The sequence below is a fragment of the Tympanuchus pallidicinctus genome, unplaced genomic scaffold (assembly GCF_026119805.1).
Source record: "Tympanuchus pallidicinctus isolate F22 unplaced genomic scaffold, pur_lepc_1.0 scaffold1, whole genome shotgun sequence".
Classification (NCBI taxonomy): Eukaryota; Metazoa; Chordata; class Aves; order Galliformes; family Phasianidae; genus Tympanuchus; species Tympanuchus pallidicinctus.
The window spans coordinates 80,948,997-80,970,526 of NW_026294618.1; the positions used below are offsets into that span (position 1 = coordinate 80,948,997).

At 39.5% G+C, this 21,530-nt stretch overlaps 1 protein-coding gene across 5 annotated transcripts in view; it reads left to right on the plus strand.

Moving 5' to 3' along the window:
- DAAM2 (dishevelled associated activator of morphogenesis 2) overlaps positions 1–21,530 on the plus strand; it is a 189,276-nt gene that overhangs the window by 84,270 nt on the left and 83,476 nt on the right. For all 5 annotated transcript variants that reach the window (XM_052683179.1, XM_052683171.1, XM_052683160.1 and 2 more), the window contains one exon: positions 15,700–15,789. In XM_052683179.1, coding sequence (XP_052539139.1) covers positions 15,700–15,789 — 90 coding nt within the window. The remainder of the gene's footprint in view (positions 1–15,699; positions 15,790–21,530) is intronic.

Here is a 21,530-nt window from a genome sequence, read left to right on the forward strand (position 1 = left end):
GATCCCTCATTTTTATTTGCATGTGATGAGCTCTGACTTGAGCTAGTTTGTAGTTGTTGAACTAACATGCATTCAAATGCACTGGTATTCTGTTGTAGTCATAGCAAAATTAATGAATAAGATTTCTGAAGCTATTAGGGGACTAAGACTTAAGAAACAAAAGCTATGTCTAGTATCTCAGTCTGGTTATACACACCAATGGTTATGTGAGTTTTGGTTTTGTTTTAATTAATTGCACATAGCCAGTGTCCTTTTCTTTCCCTCTCTCAATTTTTCCACTTTTCTTCCTGCTCTTCAAAAAAGACTTTTCATAGTGTCAGGTCTGATTTACACATACCCCATATAAATATATGTGTACAAGCTGCTGGTTCTACTACACATATCACCACAGACAGCTTTGCAAAGTTACTCTGGTCTTGATAGAAAACCTTACTATACCTCTTGTGGCAGAGATAACTCTGCCTTTCACACTCGCCTATGTATGGAGTGATGTGGTAGGGATAGGCTTGTGGCACTGGATGCAGAACCCACAATCTTCTCCTCAGGCTTCCTTTCAGTAGGTGCAGCTGGCTGTCAGCTCCCAGCTCACTGAGCATCTGTGTGAGAAGCAGCAGTTTCTGTACAGCAAATGTTTTGAGATCCAGTTGTGGTGAGAGGAGTTCAAGAGGGGAGCCAGAAAACTGCAGCTCACACTCCATATGCAGGAATCAAAAGGGTTGTGTAAACAAATGCAAATCCCAATGTGGGGTTATGTGCTGGAATTTGGGTGTGAAGGACCTGGGTGTATTACTAAAGTACATGTGTAGTTACAAGTCTTTTGTGTAGGGAAACACTGCTTTAAAAATCCTGTTGCTTTACTGTGAGACTTATGGACAGATTCTTACCTGGTGTAAAGCAGTTCAGTTCCACTGAAGTCTGAAGTGGAGTCACATCACTCTAGCCTTAGATTAGGTATGTGTGGTATTTTATGTATCCATGGGGACTATTGGTTGCTGAGTATCCCTAGGAGAGCATACTGACAGCCTTCCTGAAAGGTGGGGAAAAGTGTGGTCGTGGTGGGAGTGTTTGAAGGGAATGTTCAGACATTCACTCTGTATATGTCCTGGATGCAATTTGCTTACAGTAGACTGAAAACACCTGAGAAAGACCTATTTACTGAATTAGGTATTTGTTACAGGATAACCATGATGTTACCTCATTGGGAAAATGCGCAATAGCTAATCTAGGACATGAGAAAAGCAGTACAGGATGTTGAAAGCACAGCAGAGATGTAACTCGGGATGCAAAAAGCAAGGAAAATCCAGATCCTAGCACTAAAGTATTGATGTGCTAGGAAGTCTATCTTGTGTCTTCCCTCTACTGAATGCTTGGAAACTCTCATTATATGCTATCCTCATAAGTCAGGATGGATGTGTTGATTGTTCAGACATCTTGTACCCAAGTATTTCTAACATTGTATCAGCTGTGCTGGTAATATTATCATATTTTGGCACAGCTGGAAGTGTATTTACTGCTAGGCAACATTGCATAAAAAGACAAAAATGATAATGTAAAGGCCCCACAGTAGAGCTTTTTTCTTATTAAAGCATTACTATTACATTAATGACTTTGAGTTTCATTATGGCTGTAATGTAGAGCCATGAACTATTGGATTGAGTCTGAAGGCTGCTGAAGTGATTAAACATTGAAATGATACTGATAGTAGGAGTCATACTTGGTAACTGGAAGGATCAAAACAACTTATCCTTATTTCAGCTTTGCCAAGCTTTCAGCTCCACTCAAATGAGTACAAAGTAGACAATTTTCTACATTACTCCTAGAACTGAACCATTACTCTCACACAGGTCAGTATCTACTGACTTAAAGTAACAGGTTCTGTCTTCTCTAGTGGAAATAAAGCCACCAGCAGGACAGAGATGTTCTGGCCTTTGCCTTCAACATGGTCTCTCTTAATATGATTCCTGCCCTTCTACAGTTAATTCCCTTTCTTTACTTTTTGTGCATTACTGTCTTATGTTGTTCAAAACTATACTAATGCCCTACAAACTCACTAAGACCTAATTCTTTGCTCTCTGGAGGGGACATTTCAATTCTAGATTTGACCCTCTGAGGATACCTGGGAAACTTTTATGGATCATGTGAAAGAGGCCTTTTGAGAAGAGAAGGGACCACCTGGAGAAGAATCTGTGGAAAATGTCAGAGTAAAGTATTGAATCATGCAAATAACATGATGGCTGGATAGTAACTGGACAGGATATTGTGATAAGGAGGGAAAACTTTCTGAAACACTGAAGGAAAAGAAAAAGTATATGAAGTCACTGTGGTGCTGAATGGGGAGCAAAGAGTGCAAAGATGTAGGTGGCATGGCACAAATGGTGGACCAAAATGATCTTCTGGCTGTGCTTTTGGAGACAGAGCTTGTGTGTTGATGAAGGAAGATTGAACAACAGGTATCTGCTTCTTTTGCAGCTCATAAAAGAGTCAGCTCTGAGATGTTGCGGGACATATGATTTTCACTTAGTTTGATTTTAGCAACATAGGGAAAGCTAGATCTCTGTGATGATGAAAACCTTATAGAGTTTATAACAAAATTACTATGTAAATGTAACAAATGAAATTTTCCAGTAAGGAGGAAGGATTGTGAAAGGGGACTGCGTCCAGGTGTTTTTCAGGACAGCAGTTACCCCTACTGAGATAAAGAGTAGCTGGGGTATAGTCAAAACTAAGCAAAATAAGGTAGTTGAGTGAAGAAGTAGGTAACAGTCAGTAAAGTTAATCTATTTCATGTGTTGATTCAAATTCGTTTCTGTATTTGCTTATCTAGTAGCAATTTATATCAGATATAATGGATACTTAAACTGGAGTATATGTTGTAGCCTGAAAGAGAATTGGAAGGACAGGTTTACAATTATGTCAGGCGTCTGTGTCCTTCTGCAGGTGGATTTTTGTCTTCAGTGCTCTAGCTGCTTCAGTGTCTAGGTTGTTTATCATTCAGGATATTGTTACCTGGTAAAGTAACATGAGATGGTTATTTCAGTGTGGGAATTCTTGGTTTCCTTTCTTGCCATATGCCTGCCTGCCCTGCAAGGCTTTGTGGTAGGGGAGATGCCACAGGTAAGGCTGAGTAGGTAGCATAGCACCTTTTTAGGGTATGTAGTTTTCAGGTCAGCAGTTTTCAGGCATCTTTCCTCTGAACTCAATAAGGAGGAGATTTTGGTATCACTAAATGTAGGTAATGAGAGGCTTTTCAGCTCATTGCTGCAGCACCTGATAGGAGCAGCGTGCAGTGCAGACATCAGAAGGTGCTTTTTCTCTCACTCAACAGTCTGCATCTGCAGCTGCTGTCTTTGACATGCTTAGTCCAGTGGAAATATAGACAGATGCTTTCCACCTGGAACACCACTTATTCATGGCTTTGAATGCTGGATGTTGCTTCTTCTGTGCATGGAAAAGTTTGTAACCTTGCTGGCAGGAAAACTTTGGGAGTGCTGCTCTTTTTTTCCTCTGTATTTCCCCCCCTCCCCCCGAGCTTTTCCTAAGTCCCTCTGCAAACACGAACAACTTATTTCATGCATTCATGAGTTTACTTCCCCAGTGTGATGCAGGGATTTGTAATACTTACACAAGTTTCAGTACAGAACTGTAGCCAAATTGAAAAGGTGCTGAAAAGATGCCGCACATGGAGGTCATGGGAAGTACACAAATCTTCCAATGGCAAAATTCATTGTGTTTGGAGATCTTGGGAACAAATCTCTGCTAGTTCTTCTTTTCATAGACCTTGCCCTCCTGTTGTCTGCTTTTCTATGTTCAGGTTGGATCTGATACGAAAATCTGTAGCCTTCCTATCCTTTCTTTCAGATATAAGCCCAGTGCTGTGTGCCGAAGGGTCCTATCCAGTGTCTGTATGTTCTGGGCACTTCTATATATATATATATAATATATATATATATTCTATATATTCTATATATATATTCTATATACCTTTTCTTTTTTGCAGTTTCCCATGATTTGTTAACCACAGAAAGGGAGAGGCTGGCAAGACTAATAGCACAAACATCTTTTGAAAAGAATTTAGCAGTGTGCACAACAATGTTATGCAATAGTTTACTAGGTGGAGGTTTGAAGAGTAAATTCTCTAAAGGAAATTACAAGGGGAAAGCGGATTGTAGTTTCCCAATCTGGAAGTTGTCCAGGGAGTTCCCTGAGTCATGGAAAATCCATTGGGATTGCTTTAGTGGCTGTGTTTCAGCATTACATTTTGTATAGAGAGCAACAGCTGGATGAGTTTGTTGTCAGTGTAAAGTTGTTGGCTTCTACAACAGTGAGAGAGAACTTTTGGATTACAAATGCTTAACCAAATAACAACAATTTGTAATTGCAATTAGGGGACAAATTTAGTCTGCAAAGCAAATGCTCATCACTCTTATTCCTTTTGTTCTATTTTAAGAATGTTTCATATAACTTCATACTTAGAAGTATTTAGAGGAAAAAAGTTTCAGCCATTTTCTTAAGCCTGGTGATGTCAGTGCAGTAGTTGCTTCTCTGATTATCAGAGCATTTGAGCAGTGAGACAGGACAGGGTGTGAGTGAGTAACTAAATACACTGTCATGCCTTCCATTCAGTGTTTGGTTATGAAAATACTCAGTTTGTTAGGAAGAAGTATTGTGGAATTGCCCTCCACCTTACCCCAGAGGAGATGAGTGATACATCATATGTGGGCGTTTATGTAGTGAGTCTGGATAGATTAGTAGTAAATACAGCTCATCTTCATTTACAAGTGAAAAGCAACAATTTGCAAAATGGGGGACTGCTAAGTCTGTTCTGTTTCTGAAGACTGGTCTGTGGGCAGTTGAAGGAGCCTGTGTTACATGCTGTCTAGTGACTATAGAGGATTAGTCTCTGTTAGAATTTAAAGCAGGTAAATTGAGCTAAAGATTGATATTTTGCACATGTGTAGAACAGGTGAACTTAATTCAGTTTAGTGGAGTTAAGGATGCATTCTGATCTTTGATATGCATGACTGAATCTAAAATAATTATTCTGAGAGCAAGAGAAGAACTAAACCGAGCTCCCAGTTTCCTTTCTACCTGTCTAAACCTGAGCTAATGATAGAAATTATGTTGATTTATTGGAGTTCTTTTTGGTTTATCCCTGTGTAGAAGAGCTGAGATTTAGCGTGTGTCTGAGCACTGCAAACAGAACATGATAAGATGTTAATTTTGCTCCTGAATTTCTCTTGCCCTTTTACGTAATATTTTATCAGGGATTTAAATGTCAGCCAATCTCTGACTTATCCTTGTTTTCCTGCATAGGCACATATGGCAAATAGGGTACACACGAGAGGATGAAGCTGGGAGGAATGGGAGGCACCGACACCCCCTGGAAATTCATCATGCATCTGGCACAGGGCCACAGGAGTGATTCCCAGCCCACATTTTGTGGGTTGAGCCAGCACAACTGTGCTTGGGCAGGAAACGATCAGAGAGGTGTGTGCCTGTGTGCTTTGGCACAGTTCAAGCTGTGAATTGCTCCAGTATAGGAACCTCTGAACTTATTAGTATTAAAGCAGAACAGAAGAGACTTTGTAGAGAGGCAGAGGGTGAGGAAGCCGGAAAAACAGCAGTTTAGACAGACATCTCCTAATACCCTTTCCCACACTGACCTTACCGGATGGGGTCTCACCTAAAGAACCTTGGCATGAAAAACAAACCCCGACCCTGAGAAGGGAGAAGGAGGAAAAGGAAGGGAAATAAGGGGTGGGAAATGGCACTGTGTTGAAGCAGCAAATTTGTTGTTATTTGGTGTTTTAGATGATGATACTGGAAACTCTGTTTGAGAGAGGTGTCTGATACTCTGCGCATAACCAGAATATGGAGGTAAAAGGGTACTTAACTCCGGACGGCTTGTCGTTTGTCATAGTGAAAAGACTTGCCAAGCAGAGATTGAACAGCTTCAGTTCTGTTCAGTATTCATTTGATTGATTGAGTAGTGGAGTATAGAATATACCTATAAGCTTTGCAGATGTCATTAGATTGGAAACCTGTGGATGTTAAAAGACAGGCTTAAAACAAGATGGAGAAACTGTGAAAAAGAGTGAACAGATAAAATGAACTCGTTATAGGAGCAAGTGACATAATGCAGAATAGGAAGCAGGAAGATAGGTGCATTTCTTTGGAAAAGAAAGTAGGGATTATGGGAGATCATGGGTGAACATGAGTCACACTTTTTTTGTTTGCTTAAAAAAATAAATTCATCATTTTCATGGGATATGTAACAAGGAATGTGCTATGGAAGATGCATGAGGTAATATCTGCACTTATCTTGTCTGGAACAGTGTTCACACTTTTGAACTTCAGGAAAGATGCACTTTGACCAGGCATAGCCTGGAAGCCAATTAGAAGGGGAGTGAGAGGTCCAGAGGACATGACCTCGAAAGAGACTGAATGAACTGGTCTTGTCTGGCCTCAAGAAAGAAGACTGAGGAGAGGCATTACAACAGCTTTTAATAGACTTGAAAACTGTTATCAAGAGGAAGGAACAAATCTGCTAACTGTATCTGTGGTTGATAGGGCCGGAAGTAATAGGCTTAAATTGCAGCAGTGGGGATTTAGATTAGACAGAAGCCTGACTATTCAGTTTTCATCCCCATCCCTATCGTTGGGCTTGTTCCAATTCACTGACATGGACATGCAGCCCATAACAGAAATAGCAGTGATGACAGAAAAATTTTTTTGCTTTATTATCCTCAGAAGCCCACCCAAGAGGATATCCATGGAACTTCCCTTTTAGTTCCACCTGTATTATAGTCCTGCATATATGAGAATGTGTTATCTAAATTATGATCTCTCTGCAAACATTTGTGTGCATTGTTGCATAAACAGGTGCTGGTTTTCCTCATTCTTTCTCTTTCTGTTTGCCCTAGCAGCTTGTTGTCTAATGCATGTGCTTTGCCTGTGAAGGGCAGGAAAATGACCAGCAGACAGGTGTTTCTAGTGACCTCTGAAAGGAGATGGCCACTGTCAGCCTTGCTGGTTTTGTGTGCTGGTATGCTGTTAAGCCACAGAGAGGAGCAGGAGTGAAACAGGATTTAGCTCTTCTCTGGGCAATTAACCAACAATTAAGGAAGAAAAAAGGAAGCAGTACAGCAAAGGGGATGTTTGCAGGGTGGAGTTGTGGGGAATTAATTGACTTTTTGTTTGATAAAATTCTCTGCCAAAAAGCTGCGCCTGTGATAGATGAAATCATTAGTCTGAAGCTGACTCATAAGAATGAACAACTTCTGTGTTTAACCTTAGAAGAGGAGTATATTCTCCTGAATGCTGACATCAGGTACTTTCTGCTTTCTTCTATTGTGGCTGAAAATCAAGAGATTCAACTCTCTAACACAGAGGGTGTTTTAATGCTGCATCTTTTTTAAAAAGCGAGCATTAGAAAGAGAATAATGGAAATCAAAGTCTCTTGCTTGTCTGCTTTTCTGGTTTATGTTCACGTCTATGGTAGTAGCTGAAACATAAACATAACTTCTTATGCTAGCAGGCTGTGTGAGAAACTCCTGTGAGCACAGTGTTTTCATTTTGTACGAATGTTGCAATAAAGCACTGTAGATATGAGCAGATATGTGCTACATATGTAGTTCTTGTGTATGTAAGCTACAAGTAGCATATGTATATGCACACATGCTTACTGTACATGCAACAATGTGGAAAGACAGTGATGTTTTCTGGTGAAACACCTACTTCCTATCAATTGGGAAACTGACCAAAATGTTGCTCTGCATCTTCATGTGTAATTAATTCACACTGTTTCTAATTGCAGGGGTTAGGATGAGGTATAAGAGATTGATGGGGGAAAAGCTTTCCAGGGTTCTCTTGTTTGTTCGTGATTTTTTGTTTTTTTGTGTGTATTTATTTTTTTGTTTTTCTGTGGATTACCAGAGGACTTGGGAGATATATTGGGTGCCCAAGTGGGTACTTCTGACTAGTTTGCTGCCTTGCACATGTGCTGGCTGTATGGGTGGCAGTGCTGCTGAAAGAGCACATGAGCTGACAGTGACAGCTAGGGGCACAACCTTGAGAAGGGAGGGGTGGGAACCGCTTGGTGCTTAAACAGGTCTGATTCCCTCTTTCTTTGATGCCTGCTTCAGTCACACTGGTGCGTGCAGTTGGATATTCACATGCCTCTGATACAGTTCTCCTGCTGGGGGGCTGTGCTGAGTGGTACTTTTGCACTGCTCTTTGCTCCAGTTTGCGCATGGATGTAGGCAGTTTATGCAGTCGAATGAATCTCATTTACTGAGAGGCAGGCTTTCAGAATGCCTTATTGACCTCAATATTGGAAATGTGGGCTCTTCCAGGGGCTGCCTCTCATCTGTCTGCCGGGTGAGTTGGATTGAACAAAGTAATGGAAGGAAAACTGGAGGGGAGCAATCCTCTACTGTCCCCTGGAGGTGAACACGGTGACTAAATAAAGAAGATCTATCTTATCTGAAAGTGTTTGTAGGTGATTTGAGAAGAGACTAAGCTCTGAAAACTGATTTTTATTCACTCACTGCAGTGGTCTCTAAAGCAGCTTTTGGAACAGCTGTCCCTGGATTTTGCGATGAGAATGTGACTCTGTCTGTTCCTCCCTGCCTCCCTATGTATTGGACAGATGGCTAGAACATGAGCCACCACACTGACCTGCTTATTATTTGCTTATTTGCTTAGAGAGCATGGCACAGACAGTGTAATCTGGGGAGGAAAAAAAAAAAACGTGGGGTTCCTAAGTACCGTTATTAATGCAAAAGTGAAGCTCTCAGGCAGTATAAATCACAAGCTAGCAATGTGATCTTACTCAGTTCACTTGTTAAAGCTGTAGTGCTGGATTGGATCCTCTACTGTAAAGGCTTGTAGCATGCTACTGACAACCCCCTCCCTGATCTCTTTCTTCTTTTCCTTCTTCTATAGTCCCAGAGACGTCAGAACCATTTATCTCATGTCAGCTTGAGTTGTATTTCACCATTGATTAATCCACCAGCAGCTATTCCCTCACAGTGATTGCACAGAGAACATGAACTTTACTCTGGGGCCTGGCAGCAGATGCTGGATAGGATCCCATGATGTGTCACGTTCACTTTGTACTTTGTACTAGATTTAAATAAATTCATCCAGTGCATAAGGCCATCAGCTCTACTGTGCTACCTGGTAACTGCAGTATGGGCCATCTTTTAGGGACCCGGTGACAGACATCTATATAAATGACTTTGCTAGAACCTAAGGCAAGCGCTGTTATATTGTATTATATAGAGAATTTACTATTCTGGTAACTGTGTTATACTTCACTTTGTAACTTGGGTGGGTTTGATGCTGTTATGAAATTGAGAGAATGACTGATGAAGTGGGTAACGGAGAGTGCATTTGTGCATGGCAGTAAAAAAGGGTAAAGGGGAATGAGAAAAAGATTAGAGAGGGGCATAAAAGTAAAGGTATGCGTGTGCACAAGAAAGGAGAAAGAAGGAATGGTGATGTGAACAGGAAGCAGGATACATGTGGTGCGTTTAACCAGAATTCATGCAGTGCAAGGACATAACATAAAAATGAACATACTCTTGAACCTGCATTTTTGAGATAGGTATGCAAGTGAGTTATTCAAATAGAATGTCTTCAAATTATGCAGGTTTTCTAGAGCCTATTTCTAAAGGCACCTTAGTATCATTCCTAATTGATCAGTTTTGTTCCCTATTTGACGATTCCCAGAGAACTATCAAGGGTAGTACTGTTGTGACTGAGCAAGAGAAAAAAAAACTGAGCAAAAACAAATTTGCAGTTATCAGTGTTGCCTCCCATCTTGAAAGGAACATTAACTCAAGTGAATCACAGAATTGGGTGGCTTTTCAAGATAGGGAGCAGTGCAGTGTTTGACTGTCTACATTGTTTTTTTTCTGCAGCTTCGCACTTGCAGGGTTTTTGTGCAGTCCTCTGAAACTCCTGGTGCTGATCCCAGGACAGATAACTGCTGCTTTCATTTGGTGTGGGTAGACATAAGTTTCCTTTTCTGATAACATTGGAGAGATTAACTTTTCTGTGGAGCTTGGCCAATTTGTGCCATCTGTGAGTTTGGCTCCTGTGGCTTGTTGATGCTGGGACCGGGCTATCCTTTTGCTTGAGTGCTCATCTGTTGAAGAGTGAAGCAGTCTGTTACAGTCACAGTCAGAATAAACAACTGTATGAACAGAAGTGGTGAATTCTATATGTGAATGTATTACATCTCATGATTGCATTCAATTATATATAGTAATGATAGACTTCATGTAAAAGTCATTACCTCTGTGCATGATAAAAGGTTTACATTCTTAAAAAATTTTTTAATAGTTGCCTGAATTTTTAGTAGGAACAAAACAAAACAAAACAAAACAAAACAAAACAAAACAAAAAAAAAAAAAAAAAAAAAAAAAAAGAACAAAAAGGAAAGAAGAAAACTTCTTGTATATCATAACATTCTCCCAATAATAGAAGAAGCCATTAAATGTGAGTCTCAGGCTGAGATGTATGCTCAGAGAAAGCAACCAAAGGGAGAATGTTTTTTCATGAACATCATAAGCAAGAGACCTAAAGACAAAAACTAAAAATGTAACTCAACTGTCCATAGTTGAAATTATAAGAACTTGATGGAACAAGACAAGTATCCAAGTAAACATGAGAAAATAAAATCTCATCTCTTTCCTGGCAAAACGTGGGATATGTCCGTACTAATAAACTTATTGACTACAGTGAACAAAGCATATCATGTCACAATTCTTTGCCACATCTTGCTGGAGATGCTATACATAATTCATTGAACATTTGTGATTTTAATGAGTTTTAGTAGATTTTGAGATTATAGTAAATTACAGCTGGGTTTCAATTTCACAGAAATTTCTAATAGCTTGAAAAAAGGTTTTACTTGAAACCAAATGGGTCCTAAGAATTTACGTTTCTTCTGGAAAGAGAATTTCAAGTACATTTAAACAACAACAAAAATCAATCCTTATTATTTTTTTGTTGTTGTTGTTGTTTACTTAAATTACTATTTACGAGCAGCTGTTTGTCCTTAGTCACTGAGAAACTCCCTGAGTTTATAAGGATTTCTTGGTAGCCTGTGGAATTGGGCCAAGCAGAATGAGAAAACTGAGGAAATCTCCCATCTCTCTTAAAATATTCCTGGAGAACCAATTTTATGCTCTGAGTCTTCATCATTCTGACTTGCAGTGACGATGCCCTGGGCCCTCAAAGACTCTATGTAGTCACCATCTTGACCTTTCTGTCCTACTCCTTCTGTGGCTCCAACATTGGTGTGTTGAAAATGGCAAGTCTCACTTGTCTCTCATTATTTTACTAAGTTTGCCTTTCAACCTAGTTCAGTTTTTCCCTATTTAAATCCCATGATTTCTCTGGACCATATAAGTCTTCATGCAAAGCCTGGTGAACTACACTGATGAAGGATCAGCTGTTTCTTAACTCTGTCCCTCCTTTCCATAGAAGGCTGACTGGCAGAGATGGAAAGTACATCTCAATACAGAGTCTTAGTAGGCATTAAAGGTTCTCTGGAAGGGCCACTGTTTATATTCCCAGAATATTCCTTCCTTGTATTAATTTAATTTCACATCTATTAAAAAAAAACACTGCCCAGTCTAGGTAAGAAATGCCTTTCTTTTCAGCTCTTCTGGGGCTTTGGGTGATATCATTCTCAAGCTGATGGCTAGAAGCATCAAATCCAGCTTTCACACTTGGATGAATGCTCCCAAAAACAAGGGACATAATGTGGTTTTAAATCCCACAAAATACTGCTTTATGTTTCCTGCCCATTCTTCGTTCTTTCTCTGTCTCTTATTTCCTTGGTTTGTAGCCATTTTGAATGGAGGCCATCTTCCCTTTTGTCCCAAAAACTAGGCTGGAAATATCAGAACCTCAAATCCAGCTCCAGTACATATTGCATGTTTCATCATTGAAATTTAATCTGTCAGTAAAAAATGCCCACATGAAAGAGAAATTAACTCACTGTGTCCCTCTCTCAGTAAATAAAATAATATGGAAAGTTGACAAAGGAAAGAAATGTAAGAAGTATTAACTGGAGCTACTTTACATTGCCCTCGGGATAACCTGGCTTATGTCTTTTTAATTTGCTTCATGGGAACACTTGCAACTTCGAGTGTTTTTTCGAACCATAGTGTGAGATCCATTGTGCAGGGTCATGCTGCATGCATGCATGAATGGCTGCAACCAAGCCCTCCATGTAAGGCATGGCAGATTTATTATGTTTCTATTGGGAAAATGGGCACAGGTGATAGAGGATGGCATTTGTACCTCTTTAACCTCTCTTGCTCTTCATGCGTGCTTCATGTGCTTTCAGTCACACCATATCGCCTTCCTCAACCTGGGTCCAACACCAGTCTTGATGACTGCATTCAGAGTCTGTAGCTGTTCTACTTTCCTGCCAACCTTTGCAGTTCCTTTCTACTTCAGTAGCTACTTGCTGTCACTAAACCAAGTCTAGCATCTGAAGTTCTACGTTTTGACAGATCTGCCTCTGTTGTCAGTATCACCTATACGTGAAGTAAATTGCCTTTCCGAAATTTATTCCACTCTTTCTGTAATGGTTGCTTTGGTGGGAAAAGGGAATAGGTTTCTTTATGCATTGTCTGTTAGGTTCCCAAGTCAGAATAGGAAAGCCTGACGCAAGATCTTCTTTCTTAGCAAGATGCAGCTGTTGCTTTTGCAGGCATCTCCTGCTTTTGAAGGGGCCTGAGGTTTGGAAAGGAAGGAGAATTTTGAGGGTTCCAGAGGAAAGTTTCATGTCTTTGATGTTTTACAGAGTTTTGTGGTTCTTCATAGAGTAAGATTTGAATTAACAATGTAGTCATGTAGGATGTCAGTACAGTGGGGCATATAGGCCTTTTCAATTCTTCTCACAACATTCTTCCATGAAGCAGCATGCACGCTGAAGAGAATGCTTTACTTCGGGAAATGCTGTTGATGAGCCCAGCAACTGCTTTGCGTGATGGCGAAGGTGTCTCTTTCCCTGCTTCTGTTTGTTACCTGACCACCTGACTGTGGAGTTAGACCCTCACATTCACCTCCTTGTGGAGACAAACACTGGCTGTTTCACGAAGAAAAGCAGTCCATTATTCTGAGCCTTCTGTGCTGTTTTGCAGTCAGGTTTGTTTCTATCTGCATCTGAACACATTATGCCATGTAACTTAGAGCAGTTTTCTTATTTCTGTGCTACCATACATCATGTGATGACTTCTAACACACTCTTCTAGCTTACTCTACCCTCTTGAATCACGATGAAACAGGATGCAGATGCAATTTATTCCCACTGGATCTTTTCTTGCTACAAAATAACCTTTCTAGCCTCCTGTCCTGAGAAGAATGTTTTCAAGATTGAATAGAAGTCACCTATACTACCCTACTGAAAGCAGAATGTTCTTTATGTCCCTGATGCTGCCAATAGGAATGTCCAGAAGCTAAGTGGCAGCATTCTGCCATCCAAGTGGTTCTACGTTCTAGGCAGTATGAGTGCTTTTTTGATGATATGGTCATCCTGTACTGTATTGGTTGGTATAATCACTTTTGAGGACAAAAGTCTAGCAGGTGGTCTGGTGGACAGAACTGCTTTGAGAACCAAGCAGAATCAGTTAACCTCTCAGCTTTCTTGTCCAGTGAATTCAACTTTATTATTATTATTTTTAAATTAGGAAAAAAAAAAAAAAAAGGTGGCTAAGATCATTAAGCAGTTCAATAAAATACCGTAATTTTTCTACGAATTTAGCTGAGGTCAGCCAGCTTTTTTCACATGTCTGTTCTGGCCCCTTTGGTGGTTCTTCCAAACCTTCCATTTCTGATTCCCTGTCTGCTTCTCCCTTCCCTCCCACGTGCTTGACCTCCAACAGCATTCCTTTGCTTGTCTTAAGACCTTACATGTCGTTTCACTCTCCCACTCTCCCCAAGAATGTGATCCTGGCCTGAGCTTTCTAATTGTGTGTAGCAAGGATAAAACTCCTTGCCTCGCTTGGCTGCCCCCTTGTTTGGAAACTCAACCTAAACATTTCCACATGGCTTACACTTTTCTTGCACAGTTAAAATTTTTCTTTACTCTTTTCCTTTAAACTTTCTCTTGTTTAAAAAAAAAAAAAAAAAAAGAAAAGAAAAAAGAAAAAAAAGAAGAGAGAAAGAACTCCAGCTTCTTCTACCTTGGGCTGCTGGCACTGATCTCACCTTGTTACTGTTTGCATTTCTTTTGTACCTTCTTGCAGCTAAAATCTCTATGGGCTTTTAAATCTGTCATCAGCTGCTACCAGGCTCAGTGTGCAGTTTAGCTCACTGTTTTCACAAGTTTTCCCAGCCCTGAAAGCTTTCCAAATGAACCATTGTTGGTCTGAGTTAAAGAGGTATTGTCTGTGCTTGGGTTAGGTTAGCATGTGTGCCAGAACCTGTGTGTGATGTTCTTAGTGCTGCAAGGTCATATAGATATTGAGCCCTTGGATGTTTCCTTCTCCAAATGCTTTCAAATAGAATCATAAAATCGTTTGAGCTGGAAGAGACTTTTAAAGGTTATCTGATCCATCTCCCCTGCAATAGATAAGAAATAGGAAACCCTACCAAAACTGATTTATTGAAACCTCACTGGAAGTTTGTATTTCTGTTGCTGTAACTCTAGTTTACATATCTTTGTTTCAGCTCATGCAGGCTCCTTGCAGTGAAGACTATTCCTGTTTGTTTAATTCCCATCAGCACCTGAGACTGCCAGCTGTGACCAGAGCTTTATTCTGGTCAGTGCTGAGTGAACAGAGAACAAGTAGCACTTTCTGCTTTGATGATTTAGAGAGACATGAATAGGAAGACAGACTGACGTTGTCTACCTTTTACAGAAGAGATGGACAAGTAGTCTTCCACTGAATTCATTTGTTCTAAAGACTGAAACTGCTTGTTGTTTAACCTGATGTGAAGTTATGTGGAGTAGAATTCTCTCATTCTGAACAGCTGATTGTCTTTTGCTGGGGCCTCTGTGCTCCAGTGGACAAGTATAATGGTACTGAAACCTTTTTAGCCTGTAGGTTGTCGATGACATTACTGCAACTAAACCACTGTCTTTTGACCTTTGTTTAGAAGATACAGGGATTTCACTATTCTCATTCTAAATCATTGGCAGCCTATGAAAGAAATAGAAGCTTTTTTTTTTTTTTTTTTTTTTTTTTTTTTTTTTTTTTTTTGTTAGTCTCTGTCCAGATATAGAACAAAGTTTAATGTACCTGAAATCTGTTGGTGTTTTTAACTGGAAGACCAAGCTGATAATGCATGCTGGAAGAAAAGTGTACTGAGTTTTTTTGTCTTTCTCTAACTATTGCAAGGAGCACCATTATTATGTAAGCCAGTGCTTTGAGTTCGTAATTTCATCCTCTTCATGTGATCTTTTTCATCCCATACCAATCGTAAGTAATGGCAGTCTGACCCTGCAGTTGTCCAGACTGCTCTATTTCCAAGTTGTGTCCTGACAGGAGAAACATGGAATAGTGAGGCAAAAAATATGAAACCAATGGTCTTTGGGAGGCACTAAGTCCTCTGCATTTTGATGAAGGTTAGGTAATGTACCTGATCCAGATTCCTCTTAATATAGTAGAAATTACCAATGCAGCCACTGACTGTGTGTTTTTTTCTGTTTTTCTTTTTTGTGATCTCCAGGATGAATTGGATCTTACAGACAAGAACAGAGAGGCTATGTTTGCACTCCCTCCAGAGAAGAAATGGCAGATATACTGCAGCAAAAAGAAGGTATTACTATTGTCCTGATCAAAATAGCTCATGTATAAATTGTATGTGCATGTACATCATTACTGATGCATATCCAGATGTGAAATCTATGTTTATCCACTGTTTTCTCAAGAACATGATTAAGCAATTTAAGGATTTTTATTGACATGCATGTACTTCTTGTGAGAATGTTGCACCACATTCATGTGTGATTTTTGAAGAATATGTCAATAAGTAGAAATCTTCAGCTTTCCCATGCTGAACATTTTACATGTTTCTTAGCAGAAATAAATGTTGTAGCCTAGGTTCAGTTGTGCTTGGTGCTCTTCATTCTTCTTCCTGCTATTGCATTGAGGTTGAGTGTGGAGGGAAGGTGAAGGCTGTTGTGATCCATGTCTGCTTTACATTTTTGCTGGCAGGCTCAGCTGGCTTTTTCAGCTCTGATGGGAGAAGATCTATTTGTAGCTGTCTTAAAGAACCACACATTCCACCTCTAGGACCAGTCAGCCTTGGCAGGAAGATTCAGGCTTTAATGTATTTAATATGTTGGTTGGATTCAGTACATTACACTTTTTTTTCTTTTTTTTTTTCCCTTAAAGTAGTGGATTTGATATAAGAACCCCGAAGACCTCCGTAGTTAAAGGAGCTGCATACTGGAAAATCTTTATAATGCATTTATAGTGAAACCTCAGTTAGCTGAACTCTAGCTATCCAAAATGATGTGCTAACTGGAACAGTATACTGTTGCCAGATGTCTATTCATTACATTGCAGATACTTTCAATTACTTGAAACCTTAACTGTCCAATGTTATTCATTGTTTCCCCTCACAGTCAGTCAAATGATCCCTGCTGACACATCTCTCCAGCCTACTACCTAATCCACCTATCATTACTGTTCTACAGTGACAGAAAAGTGTGCTGCAGGCTTCCCTGAAGAGGAAAGCTGTCTTTTCCCTGAAGAATTTGTAATCTAATTTTGGCCACAAAGAGCCTGATACCTCACTAGACAGAGCTCCATTAGCTATCCAGAGAGCTCTGTCTTGTTGATGCCAAGTTCTCTGCTTTCTGGGAAGTGAGAGCTCTGTGTCCACTCTGAGGAAAAGCTTAGTAAGGGGGCAAGAGCAAATGTTATTTATTAGAAGGTCAAAAAGTACAAGTTTAGGGGATTGTTCATTTATCTCAGTTGTCTTTTCAAGTGTAAAAATAATGGCAGGTCAGAGCTTCTTGATCTGCTCCAAAAATGCAGATCAAGAATATTACCGTCTGTATTAAGTAAAAAATGTCACCTGCAAGAATGAAGAGCACTCATCATTGTAGACACATTGCACTTTTATCATGGCAGCTAAACTTCAGTTATTATCTTTCATGTCACTTGTTGCTGGAAGGACTTCCCTATTGTGTCAGAATTTTCATTCCTTCTGTTTCTGATTTCAAATCTTTCTAAAGTAATACAGAAAGATGCTTGTCTGTGTACTTAGTTGTATGCTGGGGACAAAGTTTGCCTATCAGAGTTTCCTGATGCTCAAGGGAGTCTCAGTTCTGGATGGAAATTTTGTCATCCATTTCCAACCTCCGCCATAGATGAAGCTGTCTAGAGCCCCATCCAGCCTGGCCTTGAATGTCTTCAGGGATGGGGCATCCTCAGTTTTTCTGGGCAGCCTGTGCCAGTACTTCGTCACCCTCTGAGTAAAGAATTTTCGTCTGATGTCTAATCTAAATCTATCTTTTAGCTTAAAGCCATTCCCCCTGTCCTGTCACTATCAGGCAGTGTAAAAAGTTGGTCTCCCTACTGAACTCCCCTTAAGTACTGGAAGGCCACAGTGAGGTCTTCGTGAAGCTTCTCTTTTTCAGGCTGAACAAGCCAAATTCCCTCAGCCATTCCTCATGAGAGAGGTGCTCCAGCCCTCTGATCGTCTTCATGATCATTCAGTTGACCTGCTCCAACAGCTACTCAAATGACATCACTCAAACTCAAGTAGTGAAGCAGTAAGTGACATGCTGCAGCTTTCTGGAAAGATGCTATAGAGCATCTTAAAAAGAGTGCACACATATAGGTGTCTGGATGAGGAGTTATGAAATCGGGTTTAGTAGCTTGTGGAAGCAATGGTAGTGGGAGGACAGTGGGACTAGATGATCTTATAAGTCCTTTCCAACCTTGTGACTCTATGATTCCATAGTCCTCATGTTGGTTAGACTTTTTATCAGAAGCAGATCTAGGGAAAGGCATCACTAGAACAGTCAAATGGCCTTAAAATAATTCCAATGAAAATGTATCTGATGCATATGCTATACCAGCCAATATGCAGAAAAGATTTCTTAATGAATTCATGACCTGCAATTATTCTTTTTTTATTATTTGTCAGTCACATTTTTCTCCTAACTGATGAATAAGAAAACTAGCAAACTGAATGTGAGAAGTCAGAAACTTGTTTTTAAGCTCTTTGATCTAAATTGCTGTATAATTTCAGAGAACTTGTCATTATTGTGTTTTTATATAAATGCATTTCTGTCTATCTGAAAAAAGAATAGTGAAGTAGTAAATCTAGGGAAACATTATGGCAGCATTCTGACCATGTCATTTTCTCATGCTTCTTTCCTGTAGTGTATATACATACCTTGGCTGCACATCATATATTCCTTTTTTTTCCCCCCTTTTTTTTTTCCTTCCAAGAAATAATCTCAAGTATTTTTTGTTTAATCGGTATTCATTCTTTTACAATACTTTAGAAGATGGATAAGTTTGACATTCTTGTAGGAATGGATTTTGTGGTATGTCTGTACACAAGAAAGCTTAATGCGTGGGGCAGAAAAGATGGAGTGGGAGGTACTTTTGTGCCATGACACCAGCACAATTAAGCTGTATTCTAGGTGAGGAGTATCCCAGATGTCCTTCTAAAAAACACTTAACTCTTCCACCAAGAAGCAACAGATATCACTGCAACACCTGATATTCAGTTCCCCTTTCTTGATGTAAAGCCTTCATTTAGCTGTACATTAGGTTCCAAAATACCCTTAGCAATCCTTGCTTTAGTCAAACTTTTAACAGCTCCTCTGAAGGCTTTTTAAAATTTTTGCAGTTCCGTTTCACAAACTTCCAATTTGGTCCCATGCCTACTGTCTTAACATTAATTACAATAATGTCTACGTCAGAGCTTTTTCTTAGAGTTTTTCTGAGCTTTATCCTGGTGGTTTGCATTTTGTCAGCAAAATGTCACCATATAAAGAGTACAGCTTGATATCGTGTAGCTTGATATAATACAAGATACTTCTTTTCTCTACTCCATGTCCAGGCATGCCTGCAGAGCACTAAACAGAATCCCCAGTTCAACACTAGCCTGTAACACTAATTGAAAGCTAGCTACAATTCCAGATTCTAGAGAATATATTTCACCCTGAAACTTGGATACATCTTCCTGTTAAAATTAAAAATATAAATATGGACCCATGTATGTAATATCAATTCTTATACCACATACAACTGCATATAGAATCTGTACATGTATCTGTAATGCAAACCTGCTGGAGGAATCTAAGCTACTTTTGCAGCTTTTGATATAATGACCTTAGTTTAGGGGGATGAAGAAAAAGAAATATGCAGATATAAAAGCTAGAGTCCTTGCTTTTGGGAGAAATACTCAGTTGAACACAAGGTCCTCAATCTACTGCTTGTTCTTGGGTTGTTTTACTGTTTGTTTTTATACTGTATAGTTTCAACTTGGCTAACATGGGAAAACAGTTATTTCTCAGCTAGATGTGAGCTGCTTGGACTTTTCTTCCAGATCCCTGAGGTATTTTCTATGCATTTAAATTTCATGGAGGCTCTAAGTCAGGAGATGGCATTGCATCTGTTGTGTTAAGATAGGAAGGAGCTCTTCAATTCTTGCTAAAGGAAAGAGAATTTGAAGAAATACAAATTCTTTATAATACATGGAGATGTTCAGAGAAAGACAGATATTTCCTAAAGAAGAGAGAAAATGAATCTTCATCTGGTCTCATTTAGTGATGTGATATACCAGATGAAGATCACACCATTGTGTTGTCTGAGTATGAATTTTTGGTTTTGTATTGTCTGATCCAAGCTATGAAAGCCCTTCTGGGGTTCATCCTTTCTGTATAAAGAGTGCCAAGCACGTGGTTGTCTCATACCAAATGAAGTGGGTGGTTTGAAGTTGTATTGTTTTCAATTCTATCTTCTTGCACTATTTTTTTTCTTCTTTGAAATACTTCTTGTGTCTGTTATTGATTTGGAATATTAAACTGTTATGGTTATGGATTTATAGCTGTAAGGAGCATTTAATATGTCCCTTATAAATTCCCATCTTTAGAGCTGTTATTCCATGTGCTGTATTTGGGAGTAGCAGACAATGAACACACAAGATGATTTTCTGCAATATTTGAGAAGCCAATTGTAAGGAATCTGTTTGACAAAGCTTGGATGTGACTTCATGAGGGTTTTTCTCACGTCTTTGCATGAAATGTCTGTGGGAGAGGGATGCTCCAACTCTCTCTTCCTCTGGAAAGCAGAATAACACATCATACACGACAGGCTAAAAACAGGAGCAACTGATACACAGCAGGAGACTGAAGAGGCTGTACAGGACTTGGAGAGCCAAGTGAAAGTGCATTGCTAGCAAAATGATGAGGGTATCTTACGCATGAAGGGCAAAGCCTGATACATACATTGGAATTTGACAGTTGGAATTAATCTCAAGTTTTCCTTGCATCTGATAACTGCTTCTGTAACTACTGATGCTTCAGAAGTTCATGGCAAGCATTCAGCTTTTCAGTCAACATTTTGATTTAACTTGGTATTAAAACATTGAAGAATGTTGACAAAGACCCAAATAACTTGATCTAGCTTTAAAATTAGCCCTACTTTGTGCTGCTCTCTTCTGCCTGAGGTCCCTTGCATCCTAAATTGTTCCATGATTTTGTGAACTGACCATAAACCAAACTAAGAAAGCAGCTGTATGACAACAGTAATTCTCTGTGCAACCTACTGCCTTCTGTCTTACTGTGATGAGATGCATTCCTTGAAATAGGAATTTTTAGCAGAAGTTTAGCAGAAGTTATTTGGTCCATTCTCATTGCCTGGGATCCACAGTTGCTTTAGGTCTGAATGATTGCCTGACTTCTTTAACTCAGGAAACTGCTTTCAGTTAGCCTATGGCTCGGAGTAAATTTCTTGACACTGGTAACTTGCAGTGGGAGGATGTTGTCCTTTGCAAAACATGGCATTCTTTCAGTCGGATGTCTGGAAAATGCCAGCAATTGTGGAGTTAACTTGCTTTTTTCCCACCAGCATCTGTTCCTTTTCCTCTTTAACAGAATGACTTCATGCTCAGATGTTTGGGATGATCTGTTAGCTTGATACTGACATCGGGTGATTCTGGTATTTTTAGTATAGATATGGAAGATATTCACAAGACTTCAGAAATTACTTTGTTATAAGTGCAAGTAGTCACTAGAATAGTAAATTCCGAAACTCTGCCCTATGACAAATACAAAAAATAACAGGAATCGAGAAAATGCGGTCCATGTCACTAATACGGGAACTACGGAACTTGTGATTAGTGAAGCTTTTCATTCTGATAGAGCTATTTGATTGATAGGTCTTTTTAATGTGCATTAAGGCTGAAACAGTCTCTCAGGTTTGGACAACAAGGTTATAACAGTATAAAATAAAGATTAAAACAGTACACATTTCCTTCTACATCATTTAATGCAGAGATACCTGAGGAAAAAATTTGACCTTTTTCTT